At 34.0% G+C, this 18,262-nt stretch overlaps 1 protein-coding gene across 3 annotated transcripts in view; it reads left to right on the top strand.

Moving 5' to 3' along the window:
- The first annotated feature begins 749 nt into the window (after positions 1-749).
- The window catches only part of LOC125833637 (carotenoid 9,10(9',10')-cleavage dioxygenase 1-like), a 40,220-nt gene continuing 22,707 nt past the window's right edge, over positions 750-18,262 (top strand). The window contains exons 1-14 of one of the 3 annotated variants that reach the window (XM_049512803.1): positions 750-1,026; positions 4,732-4,802; positions 5,005-5,019; positions 5,755-5,866; positions 9,583-9,682; positions 9,855-9,917; positions 10,241-10,351; positions 10,904-11,088; positions 12,124-12,262; positions 13,027-13,147; positions 13,225-13,326; positions 13,620-13,871; positions 16,125-16,236; positions 16,412-16,694. In XM_049512803.1, the coding sequence (XP_049368760.1) occupies positions 787-1,026; positions 4,732-4,802; positions 5,005-5,019; positions 5,755-5,866; positions 9,583-9,682; positions 9,855-9,917; positions 10,241-10,351; positions 10,904-11,088; positions 12,124-12,262; positions 13,027-13,147; positions 13,225-13,326; positions 13,620-13,871; positions 16,125-16,236; positions 16,412-16,441 (1,653 nt within the window). In that variant the 5' untranslated portion in view covers positions 750-786 and the 3' untranslated portion in view covers positions 16,442-16,694. Of the gene's footprint in view, positions 1,027-3,210; positions 3,477-4,731; positions 4,803-5,004; positions 5,020-5,754; positions 5,867-9,582; positions 9,683-9,854; positions 9,918-10,240; positions 10,352-10,903; positions 11,089-12,123; positions 12,263-13,026; positions 13,148-13,224; positions 13,327-13,619; positions 13,872-16,124; positions 16,237-16,411; positions 16,695-18,262 lie in introns of those variants that run through there. The other 2 variants (XM_049512804.1, XM_049512802.1) reach the window with 2 other exon arrangements.

The following is an 18,262-nucleotide window of genomic DNA, read 5'->3' as shown; positions in this document are numbered from 1 at the left end:
TATGGCTTCACCATCTACACACTAAGAATAAGATAGTAATAGACAAACGCCATACTACCACAAACTGCGCTCTCTCAAACTTCAACCGGAAAATTGAATATTGCTTTGTCAGTTTCATTTTATATAATTTTAAAATAATATTTTGTTACATTTAAGAAAAATTAAAACTAGCATCATCCTGTTATATATTCATAGTAATATGGTTGATATTATAAAAAGTGTTTAAACTTACGATATACTAAATATTTTCTTTTTCGTTTTTAAATTTTGTATATATTCAAATAGATCTAGCAAATCATTATATTACAAGTGAATTCACATGAAATAAGTAGTTTTTGATCACGTCCTCTATATGTATAAGTATTTTACCATACACTCAATTATTGTATATTAATTTGAGTTTATTGTAAAAATCTATAAACTTTATATTTTGATTATCCGTCTCTATAATACATCCCTCCCCTCTCGGACATCCTTATCGATGTATCCGAATGTCCAGTAATGTATCTGGAAGTCCAGTGATATATCCGGAAGTCTAGTGATGTATCCGAAATCCATAAATTTTAAGAATTTTTTGTAATTTGAAAAAAAAATAAAAAAAATAATGTAATAAGCTCTTAACACTATGAAATTTATGTAAATTTAAAATAAAGTAAAAGAAAAGATAACAAGGTGGAGAAACCAAAAAAAATGTGAGACACAAAAAGGAAGGAAAACAAATGAGAGCACATAACATATACAACAAACACACACTTGAGATAGATTTATATTTGAACATATTTCTTTATGGGGGAAACAAAAGAAGTGGTAACAATGGAGAGAAATGAGGAGGGGGTTTGGGTTGTGGTGAAACCAAAGCCCAACAAGAAATTTGGAGGAAAAGCCATTGATTGGTTAGAGAAAGTAATTGTCAAATTAATGTACAAAAGCAATGCCCCTAATTGCCCTTTTTTGTCTGGTAACTTTGCACCTATTCATGAAGAAACACCTCCTTGTAAGGACCTTCCAGTCAAAGGCTACTTGCCTGTAAGTAGCTATTACTTCCCCTCATTTACATTTTCTCTATCTGTATTTTAACTTATATACAACGATAGTTTGATACAGTATAAATAATTTTTGTTTTAGTAATGTATCCTTAACATATTAAAATTTAAAGCACACTTATTTTTAATGTTTTAGTATGTGGTTTGCACCTCTTATACTTTGTATTACTAATAATTTCATCAATTCACCTTTCGTGAATAGTTACTTGTAGCTATTTCATCAAGGTGATTGTGGTAGAATTTTTTTTTTTTTTTTACAATATCGTTAATGTTGTATAGATTGTTTGAGTTAGTTAATTTAAAGTAGTTGACATGTATTGAGTTTGATAAATTTTTTTCACTGTTAAAAAATGTAAAAAAAAATTATTTTGAATAATTCAAGAGCAAAATTGAATTAATTTTTGTTTTGTTTTGAAGCAACCGTTAGTAAGAATGATATGTTTCAGTTATTTTATTAGTTGGAGGACATGTTTGAGTCAAAAACTAAATGATGAGTACATTTTTGAACCAAACACTTAATGAAAGACAATTTTTTACTAACTCATTTTGAATAAATCAATTCAAGGATATATTCGACTATTTTCCCTTATTTTTATATGGTAACAAAAAGATGTAACTTCACCAAGCGAGTATGTGGCCATAAAAAAAAGCCAACAATTCTTAATTTTTGGAAATAGCTGGAGCCTGGACTAAACTCAATAATTAATTGTAGAGAAATCTAAAATAAAATCTTTAAATTGTGGAAGAATAATGGTATATAAAGGCCTTATTAGTTCAAAATAAGAAAATAATTATATCTTTTTTTCACTCTGAATAGTATTAAATTGGATCTTCTTATTTTAAAAATTAGTTTATTCAATCCTGGATAAATGAAATTTTATACTCTATTTGAGACCAATAATTTTTTTTACAAAAAAAGAAAAAGAAGAAAAAGGAATTGTAAAGAAGTTTTAAAAGATTAATTAGAAATAGATTCAACACTCATTACTCATTAGTAAGCTTAATTTTGATTATTATTTTAGTTTCTTAAAAAGTAGTGTAATTTATTTTGAAACAAACTACAAAAGCTAGAAAATCAAGGGAATGGAGGGAGTAATTATATTAAGAATAAAACAAAGAAAAGAAAAGCTAAAATAATGGTGATATAAACCGACACGTCACTCTTCCCGAATTCCATCAAATATCGACACGTGGCAGAACTTACAGCAGTATCTCCATGATACCAGGGATAATAAAATTCCTCACATGATTAGTTCACGAGTCTGTCCACTTTTATTATTCGTTTTTTGAAAATCAATTTGATTAACTTTTAAAAATAAATTAGATTATATTAATTAGATATTTAAAACCTATACGAAAAGTACTATGAATTGTAATTTTTGGCATATGAATATAATGAAAAAATAATTATAAAATGTTAGTCAATATTTTTATAATTTAACTCTAGAAAAGGAAAAATATATAAACGGAGATAGTATATATAAAAATAAATATAGAGCATCGCATAATTTAGAGATGTAACTGATGTATGACAATTTTACCATAGTTCAAGGAGTTTCTTATGCTTTAATCCCTAGAATTATTACGTCTTAAAATAATACTTATTTAAGTGAATTACTTAACAAAATTAAATTAAAGTCTATAAATTTTTGAACCTATAAGTTAATGTCGAGAGGGAATGGTTTTCTACCGTTTTATAAATATTTTTGGATTTATATTTTTTATAAGAAATATTAATTTTTGTATATATTTTTTTATTTTACATGTAAAACATCTTTAATTTTTTTCCCTATACATTGTAAAAAATTATTTTCTTCTATTGAAATTGGAGTCTCATTTCCGATTATTATCTAACTTGTCCTGAATAATACTTCCTCAATTTATTTTAATCTATCCACTATTTCGATAATATATTTTCACTCTTAACATATTAATTTTTTTTCCATGTTTTACTTTTAACATTAATTACTTATTCTTTAAATCATTTTCAAATATCAATTAATAAAAATAATGTGATAAAATAATTATTATTTTCTTAATGGATATATCAAGTTCAAATATAACAAATTGGAGCAAGTATTTATCTTATCCAATTATAAAAAAAAGATAAAGAGTGTAGGAGCAACAAGCCATGCACTACTATTCTCCCCTGTCCCTTTATATAGTAAGCACAAAAAAAATGATGTAGAGAGAAAGAGAGAGAAAATGGGGATGAAAGAAGAAAATGGAGTGGCGAGAATTGAAGGAGGAGTAGTGGTGGTTGATCCAAAGCCACAAAATGGAGTCGCTGCAAAAGCGATAGCCTGGGTAGAATGGGCGATTATCAAATTGATGAACGATTCTACCAAGCCACTCCCCTTTCTTCAGGGAAATTTTGCACCTACTGATGAAACTCCTCCACTTAAAGACCTTCCCGTTATAGGCCATCTTCCGGTCAGTTCACTTCAATTTTTTTTCGAATAAAAGTTTGTTTTGATAAATTGTTGGTGATAGTTTAGATAGAAAACATATACGCTTGATAGTTCAGCTAGGAAACTCGCAATTTTTTTTTGATAATTTAGGTGTGTTTTTTATTATTTTTGCTAATAATAAAGAAATGAAACTTGTGGTGTAAAACTGTTAAGAATTCCCACATCGGAAAAGGGATGGGAATTTGGTCTCATTATATGGACTTGGACAATCCGCCCTTCATAAGCTAGCTTTTGAGGTTGAGTTAGGACCAAGATCCAACTTTACATGGTATCAGAGCCAGACACATCCCAATTTCTTTGTTCACCGATGTTGGGCCCCCATATTATAGTGTCCACGCTCCAGTTAACGAGTCTGTGCATGTGGGGAGTGTTAAGAACATGTGGGGGAGTGTTAAGAATTCCCATAAGCTAGCTTTTGAGGTTGAGTTAAGCCCTAGATCCATCTTTACAAAAACTCCCTATTTTATTTTTCTATGTTATGCAACTTTTGAAATTTGTGGCATTTAAGCATGTCAAAATATTTGTGTGATTATAAATACTTGTATTAAGAATTCCCACATCTGAAAAGGAATGGGAATTTGGTCTCCTTATATGGACTTGAACAATCCTCCCTTCATAAGTTAACTTTTGAGGTTGAGTTAGGCCCAAGATCCATCTTTACAAAAACTCCCTATATGTCAAAATATTTGTGTGACTATAAATACTTGTAAGGGAAAATGAGGATTGAAGTTAATTGTTCTCAAATTGAGACCAAATATGCTTTAACCAGTTAGAACAATATGCTTGTTGAAGTTAACGTATATGAGTGTAATAGACTGGGTTATATGCATAGTTTGGGACTGAATTTTGTTGTAAGTACGGGAGAGGGCAATAACTTTAGCTGTACCAATGAATCAATTGATATTGATCTTCCCTGAGGAAGGAAATGTTAGATGATTAACAAACAAGCAAATTTCATAAAAATACTAATCATTTGATAGTTTGTTCTTGCTGTTTTTTCTTGACTTCCTTTTGTCCCCATAATACTTTAATGTTTGCTGCATGGGAACTGATTGGTGATGGAACATATTCATTTTCCATTGTTTCCTTAATCTTTAGTATAAAGGAGAACATATCGGATGTAACTTAAGTTTTTAATTAAGGTCTGCCTTTTATGATCACTTCGTCTAGTTGTCTTCGAAGATATCTAATGATCCATTATGAACTTTGTATGACAGGAATGCCTGAATGGTGAGTTTGTTAGGGTTGGTCCAAATCCTAAATTTGCTCCAGTTGCTGGATATCATTGGTATTTTCTTCTCTTCATAACCTATTTTTATCCCTGACTATTATCGTTCCTTCAATTCTTCCCCTTTCCTACACCAAAACAAATACAATCCCTGAGATTACATAACAAAAAACATTCATCATTCTTGTTCATTCTTTGTTAATAAAGAGATTATGTTTAGAATTGTCAGTATTAAACTCAGCCTTACTTCCGCTCTATGCAGGTTTGATGGAGATGGGTACGTCTCTTGCAGTCTTGACTTTTCAATTTAGAGTAAACATCAAATTTGCCAGAATTATTTTGAAAAGAAGTGCCACTAGTGTTAAACTCTTTCACTCATTTTGAGCTATAACGGTGTCTTCGTTTTGCTGAAACTGGATTAGATTATTGCATTTCATGTGATTAATCGACTATCTGGTTTAGATTATGAGGCTAGGAATTGACACGTGATAATCTTTTAATGTTTGAAGAGAACACTCATGCTGTTGTACTCGTTTCTTAACTGATCACTTCCTATGGCTTGTCAACCTTATGTGTCTCTTTAAACTTATAACTCAATTTTACTATGTTAGTTGACCAATTCAGATTTGGTACATATGGATATGCTTGTATCTACATATTCAGAGTAAAAATAATTGATGATTGGGACATTTCTTAATATCAGGGCCAACTTTAATTTGTTCATTTTCTTGTCTATCTACTGTCTGATAGTTAAGAGACAGCACACCACGCAAACGACTTATTTTGTGAATCGTCTTATGGTGCAGCATTAAGTGATCAGTCATGCTTTATTAGTTAACTTTTCTTATTTGCCTTTTAACAATGACAACAAAATCATTTGGTGTATCTACATTTCTACGTTTCATGCTGCTTTTGATAGGTAGAGGAGCATATGTGAATGTGAAGGTAAAAATCCGTTATTGTCTGACATCAGCGAAAACTACTACCTTAGTTAACTTTGTTTTTCCTTCAGCATGATTCATGGCTTGCAAATTAAGGATGGAAAAGCAACATATGTCTCACGTTTTGTGAGGACATCACGTCTTAAGCAAGAAGAGTTCTTTGGAGGAGCTAAGTTTATGAAGGTGACCATTTGTTTTAAAGTTCTTACTCTCAGATTTCTTTGTCTTGTCAATCTTTTATTGTATGGAAATTCAAACAATAAACTATTTGAGGTGTTTTGAGCTTAATGTGATCTTCTGTCTGTCTTTTTTAAGAAGACATTGAGCGTGCTCTTGTATTATCTAGAAAACTAGCATAAATTGTTCACTGAGTATTTGAAATATTAACATGTGGTGTTCTGTTGTTGTATGACGTAATTTGCTATCCTCATCTTTATCATATAATGACCATTCCCAAAAGTAAGGAAATGAAGGGATAAAAGGAAGCCCTCAGTTGCCTGTGGTAAACAATGCTTTGGTTCGAGTGTGGTCATCTACTTTTTCCTTTATTTCGAGCACACATTTAGCTGAAAAAAATGCTTTGCCAGTCTCCGGTCCTGTACTATGCGATTATTTTATTGCATTTTTATTTGGCTAATCTTTGTTATCTGGTAGCTTACTAGGACCTCAAAATTATTGCATTTTTTGCTCCTGTTTCCTGTTAGAGTTAACCTCCCCATGTTAATTAGTTGTCTCCAATTCTTTGTTCTGAATGTGAGAGAACAAATAATCTTCAAGTACTCAGTGGCTTCTGTTGAGTTATATAATCATCCCATATGGTTTATGTATAGGCTACCAGAGGGGTTTATTAATGTCTTAGTATACTCCACCTATTTTGTAAGGTTTTAGGTTGGTGAGTATCAGCGATTGTTGTGTTTTATTGATGTTTCAAGTTTAGAAAGCAATTTTTTTGCCCAATAAGTTCCTGTTAGATGATCAGAAAGCAAAGTAGGAGCATTGGGGGAAGAGAAGCTGGTCAAAATTTGATGATTATTTTGATTGCTCTCCCAGATAAAGGGATCATCATTTGTGTACTCAGCTTAGGAGATGGATTGTGTCACGCCCCGAGCTACCCCCGAGACGCGGACACGGGACCTAGGACCACAAGTGATCCCAAGCTAACCCTGCTGGCATGATCATGAGCATACTAAAGAAAATAAACTGATGCGGAAGCTAAATCATAACTAAATCTGAAAAGATGGGGAATACCCATATACTGTAACTGAATATATGAAATCTGAGAGTTTAATACAAAAGAAATATCAAACTCAAAACACTAAGCTGAATCTAACTATGTCTGAAATAAGCCTCTAAACTGACTAGAAATGCTGGGACAGGCCCCAGCTAAGTCTAGCAAAACTGAAACTAAAGGACTAAAATACTGAAAGAAACTCATGACTATTGTTCCCGAAGAATGAGGACTCACCAACTGATTCTGCTGAACTGAAGATCGGGAATCGATCTAAGCGCGATCTGGATGCTAGAACCTGAACCTACATCACGAGAAGATGTAGCGCACATATGCGTCAGTACTTGAAAGGTACTGAGCATGCAGGATAGAGTAAAGCTGAAAGAACATATAACTGAACAAAGCAATAAAACAATGAAATAATCTGAACATAATATAGATACTGAAAATACTGAATACTGAGCTAACTGATGCAATGACCAAATTTATAACATGCTGAGACTGAATACTGACTGTACTGAAATATGGTCAATGCAATAGAGTCTGACTGAACTATGGGAGCTACTAATAACCGACATAAAACCACATGAGCTAAATGTGGAGTCCGATGTATACGCCCCATCGAGAGGACCCAATATACCCTGCCAGAGGTATAGAGGCATGCTGGCGTGATCACTAAACTGATGTTGCCCACAGAGGGGACTTACACCTACGTGGCTCGTAGTTCTGGGACTATATGGGTACGCTGAAACCCTAGTCCAACTCGGTATTATGCTACTCCCAATGAATTAAGTAGTTAACTGGTTATGACTGAATTTCTGTAAATACTGGATAGCTCGAACTGAACATGTAAATTGAGAATGCAACAATTAATCTGATAATGATGCATTCATAAACTGAGGCATGTAAAACTGAATACTGAAATATCTGACCTAGCATGTGTAATTCAAGAACTAAAGAAATACATAGCTAGGGTTCTGAAATTCATGCGATAAACTGAGCAATAACATGATAATCTGATTTGGAACATTTAAATAACTAATTCATGATGATCTGCTATAATTCTAGAAACCCTAGGTCTGTTCATAATCATGGAATCAAGAATCTGACTGAATTCTAGGGACCTAATGGGCGAAAGGAACCCATTAGTGAAATCCCACATACCTGGCGATGAATTCCACGGAGAAATCTTTTGATTTCGGGGCTGGAACTGATGGAACCTTGCTGCGTTCTTGAACTAGGGTTCTTGACCTCTTTTCTCCTTTTAGCGTTCTAATTCTTCTAAGTTTGATTAATGATTTGACTTAGGTAAGTTCTAGTTATGTTTCTAGGCTTAAACTAATTAAAACCTCATGATTTAGGGTCTAAACGACGTATCTTAGGGGTTAAACGAAATAGGAAAAGACCAAAAGACCCCTGAATTAACTGCTGTCGGAGTGACCGACGGTTTGGACCTACGGGCCGTAGGTCAATCTACGGTCCGTAGATTGGGTCCGTAGTTCGAGTCTGCCCGACAGGTCTTCACTAAAACGGGCATAACTTTTTACTCGGAGGTCGGAATTTAGCAAACTCGGTGGAGTTGGAAAGGTAATTCAATTATCTATCTAACCATAGGTCATGGGACACATAATTCATTTTGTGCTAAAAGTTATGACCATCTGAAGTTGACCCATCAGAATTTTCAGCTAACTGGCTGCTATCCTTCGATCTACGGTCAGACCTACGGACCGTGGATCGAATGACGGTCCGTGCTGGTCGACCGTAGTTTGTGTCAGAGGCTGGTAAAAGAGGTCTTGATCCACGGACACAGACCACGGACCGTGGTCTGATCTACGGACCGTGGGTCTGTCCGTGAGTCGAGACTTAACCAATTTTTTGAGCTGGCTGGGGAGAGGTTGCAGTGGCGAACCACGGACCACCAGCACGGGCCGTGGTCTGACCTACGGTCCGTGGATGGTGACCGTAAGTTGCACCTGCAACTTCTCAAAATCTGCATTTTCGTCTGTTTCGAATACGGGGTGTTACAGATTGACTGGAAAGAAACAACTATTACCGTTCTGTCTTCACATTATACCAGTGTTATCAAAAGCGGGACGCAAAAAAAAGCTCTAAGGTTCATTGGAGTAATAAGTGCAAATAAAGAGTGGACTTCAATTAAAAATGGTGCAAATGGAGAAAAAAATACATATTTACATGTTTAGTCCAAGACTAATAATTATAAGCATGAATAACAAATATATAGACAAAGAAATTAATTTTTTTTACGATAAAATGAAATATCTATAATTTAGTGTTTCCTAAGCAAAGAATGCTCATTCGCAAGGAACAATCTGTCTTAGAGCCTTGATGATGACACTGAGGCGTACATCAAGCGAGGAGTTTGAGCCTCGCTTTAGGCACACCTTTGACAACATATTGGGTGACCTACTCATATTTCTTGGTCTACTTGTTCTTATTTGAACCTGTTGTTATGAGTGGTAAAACATTACAGAATGGTTCTAAATATCCAATCACTTACCCGGATTCACCTCATAGCTAGCTACTTTCAGATATTAGATGCATTCTTATTAAATGTTAAGCCATTAATTTTGTAGTCCTCAACTTAATGGCATTACTGTGTCAAGGAGCCATTCCTTTGTATATTATTTAGTCTTTACTATTGTATTTGCAGATTGGAGATCTTAAAGGGCTGTTCGGGTTGTTCTCAGTATATATTTACATGCTCAGGGAAAAGCTGAAAGTTTTGGACACTTCCTATGGAAATGGCACAGGTAGGACAGAAAGGTTTGAGGATGTATGATGTTTTTATCTTGATGGTACCTTTGCAACAACTTTGTTGTGATAGGAACTAAATCTCTTGAGAATGATATGCATATACGTGTGTTTTGTATACCTTCCCAAGACTTACAGAGAGGAAACAACTTTTTTTTTACCTTCTTTTAGCTAATACAGCTATGATATATCACCACGGGAAGCTTTTGGCACTTCATGAGGGTGATAAACCATGTAAGTCACTTCACCATTTGATCTATTAACTGAAAAACTTTAGCTATCTATCATCTAAATGCTTGCTTGCCCGAATAACTTGTTAAGGTTCTTTGACATCTTACAGTTAATTACTTTCTTTGGTTTATTCTGTCAGACTGTAACTTCTTAATTCCCTGGATATCATTTTAGATGTATTCAAGCTGCCAAACAGCCATTTGATTGATTTTTGGCAACATTGCTATTTGTTGTTGAAGTTTTTGACTGTGTGCAACTGAAGGACCCAAATATTGGTATACTGTTTTTTCCTTCTCATATTGACAAAATGAAAATTCTGTTCACAGATGTAGTTAAAATTCTGGAGGATGGAGATCTGCAAACGCTTGGCATGCTGGATTATGATAAAAGGTTGCAACATCCCTTTACTGCTCACCCGAAGGTTGACCCTGTAACTGGTAAGAGAACAGTCGTGTGAATCTGCTACTAATGATGGAAATAAATGTGACATGCTTTATTGGTTCCAGTCCTTTGTTCATTAATAATGCTACCTAAACTTTTATAAGGAACATTCATACTGTGGCTATCAGCTCATCACTTCCTTGTATCCTTTCCTTTAGTTGCAAAATTCTCCGAGTTGTTTCTTAAATGAACAGGGTTCTCCTCCCATTTCAGACCCTAACTTTCCGATTGCCATATAGGTCATTACTTGAATGGAGATATAAAAGCCTTTGAAATTCCTGTTTCTACCAACTACCATATTATGGAAGTACACTTAACTAATTTGTAGTGGAGATCACAAGAATCTTGAAACTAAGGTTGGCTCGGTTCAAGTTATGTAGCCTTTATTTGGGTAAGAACTTAGGTGTCCAGGTGCATTTTGTTCAAATGTACAACAAAAGCCAAATATGGATCTAAAATAAAGCTGGGGAGTTAAAAGATATGATGATTTATTAAATCGTATATTGTTTTGCAAGTAAAAATTTTGACTTGAAAATATTTGCATGCAGGGGAAATGTTTACCTTTGGCTACTCACAGACACCACCTTTCGCTACATATAGAGTCATATCCAAGGATGGTGTCATGCAAGATCCAGTTCCAATAACGATACCAGCATCTGTTATGATGCACGATTTTGCTATTACTGAAAATTATGCAATTATGATGGATCTTCCATTGTACTTCAGACCAAAGGTATGCCTCCTTTACAAAAATAAATTCAATTAATTTATTCTTTGAAGAGTTTTGGATTTCCTCTCCTAATGACTACGACAGAAGCTATTCTGGAAGAGAAACTTCTGTCTTGTATAAAAGATTCTCTTTTCCTCTTTGAGTTATCAGCTATCTTTTGGCTCTATAGTTTGGAATCCTGTTTTCGGTCTTTGTCTTGAACATGGAACTTGTAGAAGGAAGTTTCAAACTGTTGCCTTATTGGAGTGTGCTAGGAGATGCATTCGAAATAATTTTAAGTGTGTAAAACTGATGCACAGTGCTAGACGACGTATCAAAACCAAATTAGTGAAGTAGCATCGTCTTCTTCATAAATTTGAGTTCTTGGAGACAGTGCCGTTGTCTTATAAGCAAAGGTGTTAAGTAAAGTAATGGAAAAATGGGGCTAAATGATTTTGAATTTCTTGGGATTGTAAGTAAATTCTGGTGTACAAAGTACAATTACGTGACTGGATGTTTAAAATACTTATACATCTAAGATCAGTGGAGCCATATTGGAATCAGCTGACTTCTTATTTGTTCATTTTGCTGCTAAAGAGTGCGGAAGTGGCTCCTTCAAATTATACTCTTTATCTATATTGTAAAAGAATAACACATTGCAGTCTATGAGGTGGAGATCAATTAGATGAAGCCAACATTTAGAAAATTAGACACTAAATGTGAAATAATGAATGGAGTATTTCTTATTACTTGTTGGATGATGTAAAGTTAAACGTGAATGCAATAAACTTGGGTATTCAACTCTTCTCTTCAAGTGCCTAACGAATAATCTATGGTTCCTTTAAGTCCAGTATTCATCAGATCAACTTTGAGATGTGCTATCCATATGCATAAGGATAACTACATGTTGTCTGCATGTTTACACTTGATGCGTTGACAGGTGATTGGCAGTTAAATTGCTTGGCTCAATCAACCGCTTGAAAGTTCTCTCATGCTTGTTTTCACAATTAATCATGAAAGTGAGTTCAGATGATTAATGAGCTTCTATGTAATTTTTAGGAAATGGTGAAAAAGAAACAGCTGGCATACAGCTTTGACCCCACAAAGAAGGCTCGTTTTGGAGTTCTTCCACGCTACGCAAAGAATGAATCCCTAATCAAGTGGTTCGAGCTTCCTAACTGCTTCATATTCCACAACGGTATGAATTTTTTAAATTTGATGGTTAACATTTGGTAATCCTCTTATGAAATATCCCCATTAAGCTGGTTACAGAAAATAATTATCACATAGAGCATGTTTATTTCCAGTGATGTTTTACATTTTGTCCTTTGCTTTTTCTGCAATATCCGCCAATTTTCCTAAGCTGTTGGATGGTTAACATTAGCCATAATACATAAACAGACACTCAAACTTGGCCTCAACTGGCAAGTAAGCACTCCAACTTTGAAAATGCACATCTAGACACCTCAATTGACACAGTGGATTTGAGTTGTGCATCCTCTAAGTTGGAGTGTTTACTGGTCAATTGAGATCAAGCTTGATTAACTTGCTTCACTTTTCTCAAACTGGCCTGTGGCTACATTTACCTTAGATGAGACTGTGGGACTTGGGATGACACATGTCAAATTATAAATTTGTGAATAATTGTTCAAGAAAGTTGAGAATTAACCCATAGCAACTTACAGTATAGTGAAATTTGTAAAGGACTGGATTTGTCTGCATACAACTTTGAAGAGATGGATGCTTTGGAACCAATGAAGATGGTTTGCACTTCTCAGATCGTCTTGTTAGACATAATGACTACCTGACTTTGAGTAACTTCTCTTATAGACTGAAAAAACACAAAAATGTTTTATTTCTTACTGGACACCACCATTCATAAACTTCAACGAATCACAAGATATAAATGCTTTTAGTCTTACTAACCGATCCAAACTGAGTTTTGTTTCATTGTTTGACCAGCCAATGCTTGGGAGGAGGGAGATGACGTGGTCTTGATCACTTCCCGCCTGCAGAATCCAGATCTAGATGCGATTAAAGGAACTGATAAAGATGAACAGCGTGACGGTTTCACAAATGAGTTGTAGGGTCACTCCAACCTGATGATCTTAATTGACTTTCAGATCTTCCAAGTATCTTGATTTTAGTCGTAATTGTCAGGTATGAGATGAGGTTCAATATGAAGAGTGGTTTAGCATCACAGAAGAAACTGTCAGAGGCTGCTGTTGAGTTTCCACGGATCAACGAGAACTACACTGGAAGGTCAGATGTTACAAAATTTTCATTTTAATTCTGAAATTCCTGCACTACATAAAATATCCAAAATGTGGATTAATTGCTGTTGAAATGCTTCATAGGAAGTTAGGGACATCTTCATCCACTGGCTGTCTCTCTTGCTTCATCTTTTATTCACAAGCGTTGAGAGAATGCTTGCCTTAATTTTAGTGATTTGATCATCTCATTTTCATCCCTTATGTGCCTTAATTTTAGGGATTTGATCATATCGTTTTCATTCCTTATGTTATCGTGATGATAGTGACTTTTGCAAAATTTAGGAAGCAACGCTATGTATATGGAACCATTTTAAACAACGCTGCCCAGATCACAGGAGTTGTCAAATTTGATTTGCATGCGGAACCAGAGACTGGAAAAACAAAGCTTGAAGTAGGTGGAAATGTTCCTGGAATATTCGACCTTGGACCAGGAAGATTTGGCTCAGAAGCAATATTTGTTCCCCGTCAGCCTGGGACTGAATGTGAAGAGGATGATGGCTACTTAATATTGTTTGTACATGATGAGAACACTGGGTACTCCTCTACCACTCTCTTGCATTGCATATACAAAATACACAATTACTATGACTTGGACCTTTTCTCTATGAGACCAAAAGATTTGACATTGACTGTCTTTAAGTTGAATTTACTTTTTTAAAGCAAACCAAAGTGGGAAAGGGATGTAGATTTCATCTAACTGCTTTCTGCTTCAAGCCTAGCAATAAGTAAAAGAGCATAATAATACAACTCACAATTATGATTTGAAGATTGTGGCATGCCCAAAAAATATTTAAGGTGGTGCCCTGTTAGGCAACCTCCTGCTGAATGTTCTCCAAATTTTTCACAAGTTCATTATCAAAATGAAAGGAAGTTATCATTCGATCAGTCAAACACACTGTAATATCAAACTAGTTAGGGTTAAGAGTCATGTGTATATTCCTCTCTATTTGGATCCACCTTTATTGCAGAAATGGTAAGTGGTTTGTCTTTTAAGGCAATTATGGGTTCTCTAGAATGAGATGGTCCTATAAATCTCACATTCTTTCCTACTCAGACTTAATATAAGATTAGCAACACTAAGCCTCCTGACTAGTTTGTATCGCTTATATGGGTCATTTACTTCCACTATGTTCTATTAGTACCAATATATAAAGTTCTATCATCTTGGCATTTTTCGATTAGGCAACCTATGAACAGTTGTTTTTATACAAGCTACCTTCCAAACTAAAAAAAGACTGATTCCAAAAGATTGTCTTCTAAGTCAATTTCTCTCCATGACATTTTACATCTACCTCGTCCCTTTTAGTGTCTTCGAACACCATAGTGTCAACACCTATAAATTGGTGCACTTGGAGGTCTATTTATGATATGTCCAAACCATTCTACGTATGTGAATTGTGTTAAAGAATGACAAAAGTCCCACATCGGTGGTTAATGAGATGGGTAGACTCCTTATAAGGCTTGGGCAATCCTCCTTCCTTAGAGCTAGCTTTTGGGGTGTGAGTTAGGTCTAAGACCTAATTTAGCATGGTATCAGAGTAGGGCCCGTCTCACCCGATGTTGGGGCCCCCAAAATCAAAATTGCCCACGCACCAGATGCTAAGCACTGAGTGTGAGGTGGGGTGTTAAAGAATGACAAAAGTCCCACATCGGTGGTTAATGAGATGGTTAGACTCCTTATAAGGTTTGTGCAATCCTCCTCCTTTAGAGCTAGCTTTTGGGGTGTGAGTTAGGTCTAAGACCTAATTTAACAATTTGCACCCTCTTTAACCATTTGATAACTTCGAGTACTCTATATCTTAATATCCACATTTCTACAACACTTCTCTTGTAGATATATTGTTATTGGGCATTAGAGCCTCAACATTCACTTCATATTACTAAATTGTTAGTCTCACAAGTATCTAAAGGAATCTCCTTTCAGTTTGTTAGGTATCTTCTATATTGCCTAGCACCCTCTAGTGCACGTCCAATTCAACCATCCCAATTTCATTCTACTAGATATATCTTCATCTAATATTTCATTCTCCCTGAAAACTGATTCTAGATGTCTAAATTCATCAATTATGTATCACAATCCCAACCGATCTCAGTTCACCTTTATACTTCTTATGGAGAGTAAACTTGTAATATATGTATTTTTGTCTAACTCTACCCATCCTAAAACCTTGGTCTAGAATTTTTGTCCAAAGTTATAACTAAATCACTTAGAAGTTGTCAATTAACATGATAGCATCTACAGTTCCCATACCTTATCATGTTACTATTGGTAGTTTGTTCATAACTAAGGGAAACAAGTAAAGGCATAAGGTAGATCCCTCACATAAACTCCCGGTTATAGAATACTCCTTTGTAATTCCTCTTCTCACACTTGTGACAGTTCCCTTATACATATCTTCTATCAACACATATATTTGATATGGATTTTTTCCTTCTCAACACCCACAAAAGGACTTACTCTTGGTACTCTTGTCATATTCTCTTCTAAGTCATTGAATACCATTGTAGCGATCCATCTTCCTCTACATATTAATTTTCATCAGTTTTCTAAGCAAAACTATAGCCTCTACTACATATCTACTTTTCATAACGTAAAATGGTTCTCTATCATCTTTGAATTCCTTGAGATATATACTCAGAAAGGAGAACTCTTGGTCGAATAAATCCTAGATAGGTGCTGACCAATGTAATGCCTTTCCTTTCAGAGATATAATTGTGTTCATTATTTTGTGCTAGAAACTTGAAATATTCTCTGACCAATTCCATTCTCTGGTGTACATTATGCAGAAAGTCATCAGTGAATGTAATTGATGCGAAAACAATGTCAGCTGAACCTGTGGCAGTTGTTGAATTACCCAAAAGAGTTCCATTTGGATTCCATGCCTTCTTTGTCACAGAGGTGAGTTAAGCTAACATTCTTTGACATATATGAAACGGTCCAGAGTGCGAAATTGAGAGGATTTAAACATGTGATCTCATTCAACATTCTGTAGAGTTGCAATTTGCTGTTTCTCTCTTTTAACATTTTGGTTTAAACTTGGTCTCATTATCGCAATTCATCGTCCTCTGTGCAGGAACAAATTCAAGAGCAAGCCAAAATGTGAGACATACTTAAGAAGAGTGGATCAGAAAGTCAGTCTACTAACAACATGCAACTCTGTTTTCAATTGGCATCATCAATATTATTCTGTGATATATGTTCATAGTACCTCTTATGAGCAGGTGGCTACTGGTGACTAAAACATAGTAATAAATGTATGTCAAGTTTTCTGCATGTATCTGCACTCATTTTATATTATACAAATGATAATGGAACTGCTAAAGTTTCCTGGCCATAAATATTTTTTGTTTTTTTTTTTTCAAAATAGTTTTTGGTTATATATCAGTAGAGAAAATGGTCAAATGACCTTCAATCTATTAGTCAATTCTCGACTACACACTTATACTTAACGGGGTCCTATTACCCCCTAGACATTTTAAAAGTGGAATATATTGCCCCTTAAAAGGGCACACCTAGATTTGTGGTAAGAGGTGGGCTGCACGCGCGATGCCACGTAAATATATTGTATTTTTTTATTAAAATATTATTATTTTACTTTTTTATTCTATTTCCCTTTTAAATTTGTTTTCTTTTCTATTTCATCCCATTCTTCTTTTCTTTTTCCTTTTCTTTGCTACAAATTTTCTGCCATTAAAGTGGAAATTCCAAGTTCCATTTCTAAAACCTCAAAAATTTTAGTTTCTTAATCTTTGTTTGACTTATTTTCAGAGAAGTTCTCAATTTTCTTATACAAGCCAATCTTGAATATCTAGGCTTGGTATTTAATGGGTGTTCTCAGATGAGAATATTGTCGGAGTTTGGGAAGCTAAAAAATGAAGTATATTTGAATGAGATATGAATTTGATTGGTGAAATCCTTGAAAGTTTACAGATTTTCAAAGTCGTAAACATATTGATTTAACTCAAAACAATTTAAAAGTAGAAAATCTTCAGGGTTGTTCATGTTAAAGAATTTGATGTTGATATACTTGTATAATAATCACTAATCAACTTTCAGATCTGATTCGAATCTGGGTTTCTTCAATTTTGTGCATTGTTATACTTGAAATAGTAAAAATTTAGTTGTAAAAGATACTAATTTTGACTTTGATGCTTTGTTATTTTATTTACTCAACTGGGTTTCCTCTATATTGTTCAATTTTGGGTTCTTGTGCTTCAACTTATCTTACTTAGCTATGCAAAAGTGTTGATTTTTAATTTGATCTCATATTCTCCTATTTTTTTCAAGTGAAGTCGATTTCTTTTGAAAAAAGAAGAAGAAAGGAGATAGCTTTAGTAGTAACTATTATTAACAGTGAGGTAATTTAATACTTTTTTCAGACAACTTAAATAAAATGGAAAAGATAAATAAAAGTAAAAAGTAGCTTACATTAATTTAAAAAATAATAATCAGAAAACTAATATGAAAAAGAAAAATAAGAAAGTTTTCATCTCACTCTCTTTGAGAAAGTGAATTACACTTTCTTTGCCAACTTAGCATTAGGGAGCAAATAATTCTACTATAAAATAGTTCAAGGAGGTAATAGGTGTTGACACCCAATTTTGGCCCTCTACAATATAAATTAATTATCGAGCTTCTTAAATTTCCAACGATGTGAAATAATTGACTTTATAAAATTCAAAATATTTTTTCAAGTCATTTTAAGTAATTCCGTCATTTTATGATTTTTAACCTAATATATATATATATATATATATAATTAGTATATTTTTTGAATATTCAAAAATCATCTCAATTTTTTTTTAGTTTTAGTAAATATTTGATTAAATTAGTTTACCTTTAATTATGGATATAATTTTAAGTTATTTAGTTTATAATTAAGTTAATTATTTTATTTTTGTAAAGATTAAGAAGCTCGTAAATT

Source organism: Solanum verrucosum, unplaced genomic scaffold (genome assembly GCF_900185275.1).
Source record: "Solanum verrucosum unplaced genomic scaffold, falcon-dt-bn FXZP01000307.1, whole genome shotgun sequence".
NCBI classification, from domain to species: domain Eukaryota; kingdom Viridiplantae; phylum Streptophyta; class Magnoliopsida; order Solanales; family Solanaceae; genus Solanum; species Solanum verrucosum.
This window is presented reverse-complemented; position numbering and strand designations above follow the sequence as displayed.